General features: G+C 38.5%; 1 protein-coding gene across 3 annotated transcripts in view; it reads right to left on the bottom strand.

Moving 5' to 3' along the window:
- Positions 1-552: 552 nt before the first annotated feature.
- PRKAR1B (protein kinase cAMP-dependent type I regulatory subunit beta) overlaps positions 553-6,888 on the bottom strand; it is a 118,179-nt gene continuing 111,843 nt past the window's right edge. For all 3 annotated transcript variants that reach the window (XM_084640767.1, XM_084640766.1, XM_084640768.1), the window contains 2 exons: positions 3,224-3,305; positions 553-2,816 (listed from right to left, as the gene is read on the bottom strand). In XM_084640767.1, the coding sequence (XP_084496893.1) occupies positions 2,644-2,816; positions 3,224-3,305 (255 nt within the window). In that variant the 3' untranslated portion in view covers positions 553-2,643. The remainder of the gene's footprint in view (positions 2,817-3,223; positions 3,306-6,888) is intronic.

Here is a 6,888-nt window from a genome sequence, read left to right as displayed (position 1 = left end):
CTCCCTTTCTGTACAGCATAGGGATTATCTGCCTCTTCCCTACTCTGATTGTTTTTACATTACATTACACAATACATTATTCTGCACCCTGGGTTTTTTTTTTCAACAGAGCTCAAATTTTTTATTACAGTATTCAGATTTTTAAATACAACTTCCATTGTTAAGAAGCTCACAAGCACCACATTAACGTACAAGAATTTTATTCATACCATAATTCTGTCCCATCATCCATATCAAATATGACAATAATCTTTAAAATGGAATAGACTGTTCCCTTTACATCAAAGGAATTCTGCTGTTAGATGGTTACATGTCTTTTCAGATTGTTTACAACAGAATTGTAATTCAAATCTGATTTTCATTATCTTTAAAAGTTCATAGCAAAGTATCTGTTTTGTATGTGTGTATATTTAACTCTCAACAGTGAGATTAATACACTCAGTGTTTAAGTAATCCTGAAATGTTTCCTGCATTTTATGCCAAACACTCACAAACTTTTACCAATACAGCAGCAGAAACGCAAGAGATAAAACAGCATACATGAGTGAGTGGTAACCTTTAAATGTTTTTTTAATTGCACAGAATAGGAAAATACAAAAATGGTTAAGCAAAGAATGAGTTTTTTACATGAATGTATGTGTCTGGTGGATTTTTGTCCATATAAATGTTTGTCATGAAATTGCAAGTTGGAAAACAAAACATTTTGAATGGTCACATTTAATAATCCATGCAAGAAGCATAACCATCATAATAAATAACAGTAATAAATAGAGATTACTGGGATCACTAAAAACATACTGAAATAAATTAAATAGCTTGAAATTATGATCGGCCTGATCCTGAAGTCAATGGGTTTATGTAACTCAGCGAAGATTACTCTGAGGGTTGTAGTATTGAGTCCCAGGAGTTTTCTTGGTAGGAAAATTCCAAAAGGAATTTTTGTTAATTTAGGTTAAAAGAGCATAATGAGCTTTTTCAGTTAATTTAGCCATATTCTTGACTAACCCCTTTGATTTAAAAAAAGGGTTCTGTCTGTCTTGTTTAATTTGTAATTTCAGCACATCAGGAAGGAAGGATATGAAAAATTCTTACTGTCATCCAATAGGAGGATGCTTTAACAAGCAGAGAAATATGGCTTTATCATAATCAAAAGGAGTGGACAGGTGTATTTATGGCCAGTGGATGCACACTTTGCTACAGTCCTCAAGCTGAGGTTTCCTCCAATGGAAAAATTCTCCAAAGGAATGATTTAAAATGTTAAAATGTTGCAGGCCTGCCCAGCAGGCTAAGGCCTGGTTCTGCAGAAAGCCCTACACAAGAGGGCTCCTGTGCCTTTGCAGAGCCACAACAAAGTCAGTGGGGCTGTGCCCAGGTACAGGGGTCCAAGCACACGGCATTCATTGCTGGTTCAGGGCCTGACTAGTTTCTTGCACAGTGCTCATCTTTTTGACGAGAGGCAGCATAGTCAGGGTGACCAGATGTCCCGTTTTTAAAGGGACAGTCCCATTTTTGGGGATTTTTTCTTATATAGGCGCCTATTACTCCCCACCCCCTATCCCATTTTTTCACAGTTGCTGTCTGGTCACCCTATGCATAGTACATTCGGGGATGATTCATTTTAAAGTATATGTCTGGCTTTCAAAAAACCTTGATCATATATAAAAGCAAAGGTATTTTAACTGCAGTAAATGGACATATGTAAAATATTTTCATACCAAACTGCTGTTGAGTATCTTTCATATGCTTTCTAGCATGATCTCTCAAGCTTTTTATATCTATTCAGAAAAAGCTGCTGCTGATATTTTGGTGTATGAAGCTTCAAAAGTCTTAAGACCTGATCCAAAGCCCACTAAAGTCAACGGAAAAGCTCCTATTGACTTCAGTGGGCTTTGGCTCAGGCTCTTAGTTAAAAAGGCTCAGGGCAACCCACTTTGGGAACTAATGGCTACACTTAAATGCTTAGAAAAAAATCCCCAAAACACCTTGAAATCTTCACTTTCAAAATTGAATTGGCCAAATTTATCCCTGGCGTAACTCCACTGCCTTCAAAGAATTTGCATCAGGGACAAATCTGGGCCAGTAGGTTTAACAGACAAAATGATCCACAGCTCTACTCTTTCTTGGAGTATTGGAATGATCAAAATCTTCCTCTTGCCTTCCCCCTCAAATTGTACAACTGTCCTTTGTCATGTGGTGTTTTGCAAACTTCCCGTAACAAGTGAAGAGCATTTTAAACTGAAGGGCAGAGGGGGATGTATATTCATTAAAAAAGTTTGACAAAAGATGGATAGGACTAACTTTCAGGAGACTGAGCTAAAATAAATGGAGAAATAGAGACTCAGATGTATTTTTAAGTAGTTAAAAATGCACAATGAAAGTATTTTACAGGGTAACACATAGCAATCTTACCCAGAAGCCGAAAACCTAACCATTCATAAACATTCCTAACAGCTAGTCTTATCCAAATGGTTGTCGTCCTACTTTAATGATACATAACATTTGAATTTATATCCAGTGCATCAGACATAGACAGAAAAAGACAAATAAAATGCACACTTTTTTCTCTTCATAAAGCTATTGAGCTGCACAGGTCAAATTTAAGTGCACAAGGTCACACAAAGGCAGCATTCCCAATGGAACAGCTTAAACGGTAAGAGAAATGAAACTGTTGTATCTCTGAATGTTTCTCTTCAGGATTTCAGAACAAGGACCAAGCACTCGTTCAAAGCGAGGACGATCCAGCTTTACACACTTCAGTGGCCCACGTGCCACTACAGTGGCTGCCCTGGGACGATTGAGCAACAGTGCTATCTCACCTGGAAGCAGGAATAAATATACTGTCATACAAACATAGTCCCTGTTTCCTTTTCTTCAGTGTGCGCTAGAAATGTCATACATTCCTTAACAGAGATCTTGATAGACACTTTACATAATTTGGTTGCAGATCCTGTTGTATTATATATGCTTGTGCCATTTACAATTACTCAGAAGTCTAACATTCATAATGTTTTAACGATTCTCATTTACACTGGTGCAGATCCAGAATAACACCGTCTCCAGTGAAGTTACTCAGGATTTACACCAGGATAGCTGAGAGCAGAATCTGACCCTATATATCCCTGTTGTTGATCGAAGCATATAAAACTAGTTTTGAAAGAGACTAATTATCTTCCACATGTCTTTCCAAACAATGTTTTATTTTATTACATTGAATTTTTCTTACCAAAATAATCTGATGGTCCAAGTCTTCCAACTTCTACATACTCCTCATTATCAGATCTGCGCTGAAGAACAGAAGCTGTGCCCTAGAAAACAAAATTAAAAACTTGAACAGTTGTATCCCTTTGCTTGAAAACAGCAAATACTATGCTTGTAAAAAACTTAAATCCAGAGTATTTCCTTTGGCAATGCATCAGCCATGTTCTTAGAATACTGGGCATAAAGTGATGGCAATCTCAGTCTACATTACTCAAATTTTAATGGAAGTAATAAAGAAGAAAAAATTCAATAATACTGCACGGCTGGATACACTTTTACGAGTGCAGCTATTGTACATGGGAGCTCTTACCGAAACCATTAGAAGCAAGATTGGATCCTGTAGTTCTGTCCCTAAACACTACAACAGTGACTTGCATAAATATACAATCTACTATTCAAAAATGTGTTCTGAATGAATGCAGGGCCTTGTGAAAAGTGCTGGATTGACAGACTTGAAGGATAACATTCTCAGAACATTTACATCACAGGCTGCAAGAGAATAAGCTTCCCATACATTGCCCTGAAACTCTGTTTAGCAAGGAGAGCATTTCAGTCCTCATGCCTGTTCAGTCATTGGATCTCTGCTGAGATTATCAGCAAGGGGACCAACTGTGCTAGCTGCAAAACTGAACTAGGTCCACCAAACTCCTTTCACACGAACCCACCAAACACCCATTATGTTGTAACAATGCTTGATCTAACCTAGGATACATATGAGCTGGAAATTTAAGAGGTGAAAATCTCCATAGCACATTGGCAATCCCAGAAGTCATCCAATTATCTGATGAATTACACATTTTAATACAATTTGGCTAAAGGGGAAGCATTTTAAATGGAACATCCATCCCTCAAAATCCCATACCATACAATATTCCTCTTAGAGGCTAGGTTTCATGATACCAAATGCTATTCTCAAGACTTGTCTACACTACAGTTTGTAATTGTGTAATCATAATAGCCCTAGGGATAAGCATGCCAAATAAACATTGTTCCTTGTCTCCACTACAATTAACAATTGTGTTAGTTAACACATGCTAAAACACGGTTACAATCTGCAGCACAGACAAACCTTCAAAGAGGTTCTTGGTATATATAAATAACCTTTCTTGAAGGAAATCTCATATTATTAATCTCATATTATTTTCGATGCACACCACAAAGTTCTCATAGATGAAACATCTCTGGTTTCAAGCCACCTATTCTTTTGTAGTAACAAAAAAGGATTGACAAAGGAACAGTCAAGTCTGTGCTATGAAAATACAACTCAAAAGGATAAGGAACTATATTTATTTTCAATTGAAATAGATTTAAAAAAATTAAAAATTGATAAATGACCCAGAGACACAATTAGTGGAGATACGAATGATGATGATACTGTAAGGACAGTGCAGGGGGAAAAGGACGCTTTGTAATCTAAGTGTGGAGCATCCATAATAGATGATTGATCTGAAACTGCAACATTTCTATCCTTTCCAACTCACCCCCAACAGACAACAATGGGCCTTATTATAAGGGGATAGGGCATGAATAAATAGGTTTATGTTTCCACTTTTGGAAAAATAATACTTGGAGCCAAATGCTGCCCTAGCCAGAGTGGGGAAGGGGGAGCAGACACACTGTCTGGTGTGTCTTGTACTAGGGGGATTCTGCCAGCCGGGGACGATCTACAGGGCACCACGTGTGAACATATTTTGCCACTACTCTGATCAGTAGCCTGATTAGTGCTTATTGCTGAGTATAACCTAGTTGCACATTGGCTCCTGGGGTGCAGACAACCCAAAACTGCAGACTATTCCCACCCTCAAACAGCCTGCTAGCAATTCCTTGCTTTCCTGGAGGGAAGAGGCTCTCTAAGCTACCATGGGGCTCGATTTAGGGCCTGATCGTACAAGCTGCTGAGCACCGTCAATTCCGAATGGCTTCAATGGGAGTTGAGGGCACCAAGCACCTTAAGGACTGGGCCTTAGTCCTTGTGTTTTATTCCAATGGATTACAAATGGGAACAGAAATATATAGTTATTTAACCACTGATCTTTGTTTTTCTGGGGTAGGACGGCACAATCCAGCAATGGAATATTCAGTGTTATGTAAAAGATTATCATAATTTGCCTTCCTCTGAACAAGTGCTACATAGATAAGGAAATGTCACACACGGTTTTCTTGCATCATGCCTTATTTCACAATAGATTTCTTTTTTTTAAAGCTCAGACACTTCTTAAATAGAGGGCTATTTGCTAGGTTAATTTATAACCTTACCCTTTACACAGTGCACAAATCAGAAGGCAAATCTTGTTTCTAATCATGCCAGGAACCGCATGTAAATATTAAATAAGGTTTGTGCATTATTTCACAAGTCCCCAACATCTGTTGCTGTTTGTCATTTATCAAATTAAGCTGGCACATTAAAAGTTATGATCTCCCCTGTTGCTTCCTTACCAGTAACATGTGCCTAGTATAAACTACTATATAGCACTGTCAACATGTTTTCTTGGGCACTACAATTTAACATGTCAAATGCTTGCTTCAATAGTATTTCAAAAAAGAATAGGAGTACTTGTGGCACCTTAGAGACTAACCAATTTATTTGAGCATGAGCTCATGCTCAAATAAATTGGTTAGTCTCTAAGGTGCCACAAGTACTCCTTTTCTTTTTGCGAATACAGACTAACACGGCTGTTACTCTGAAACCTGTCAAAAAAGAATAAGCTCTTTGGCTTCTCTCATTGGCTTCAACAGGGCCAGGATATCATCCTAAAGAGCAGGAGAGGCACAGACATGAAGTTCACAAACATGCTATAGACACTTCTCGCCTGAAGACGGACAACTGCCATGGGCAAGAGCTTGCAGGATCAGTGTCCATACTGTTTTTAAATAAGGTTAGGCTTACAATTATTTTTTTGTCTGTCAAAACACAGCTGTGCACATAAAACTGTCAGCAGCAAATGTAGGGATACCCATCAAAGGAACTGGACAGGAGGATTGAATATACTAAAGTGATCTCGTGAATTGTCAATTTCCAGCAAAAATTCTTTATCCTTGATATAACTAAACCGTTTAGCCAAAGCTGCTGTATTCCAAGCCTTTCAAGTCAACTTGAAAGTAATGTAAGTACAATGTAAGTGTACTGACGTTTTTTCACCAAGCTGACTACAGTAGTTCTCACAGGGTGCAGGTGTGCGCGTGTGTACACATACCCACGCACGGAATGCTTCGTGCTCCAGAGTAACTAATGGGAATAGAATAACCCCTCTCTCACTAAGCTCCAGATCAGCTGCAGCCCATGGGCCCCCATGTCTGCATTCCGTTAGCACCCAATTTGCTGTGCAAAGCCTGCAAGATCAGCTTCTTTGATGATTTCCAGCCCCTGTGCACCTCTCATTAGTTCAACCCGAGTCCCAACCTGAAAAGTGGCAAAGCCCTCACTCCTCCACCAAAGTACCTGTCTGAAATCTAAGTCTCCATTCTCTTTTCCACTGTACTTTTTTCAACATTTATGACAAATGAAAACCTGATAAAATGAGAAGAGTACTGACCCTCCAGGTTAAAGTTCCCAACTACCCATTCTGAGGTAATTACAATACCAAGTGGTACTACTTCTATCTCTCCTGGTATCACCTTTTATGGGCCTCT

Source organism: Lepidochelys olivacea (genome assembly GCF_965140295.1).
Source record: "Lepidochelys olivacea isolate rLepOli2 genome assembly, chromosome: 10".
NCBI lineage: Eukaryota > Metazoa > Chordata > Testudines > Cheloniidae > Lepidochelys > Lepidochelys olivacea.
Note: the sequence above shows the minus strand (reverse complement) of the source record. Positions and strands in the feature narration are given on the sequence as shown.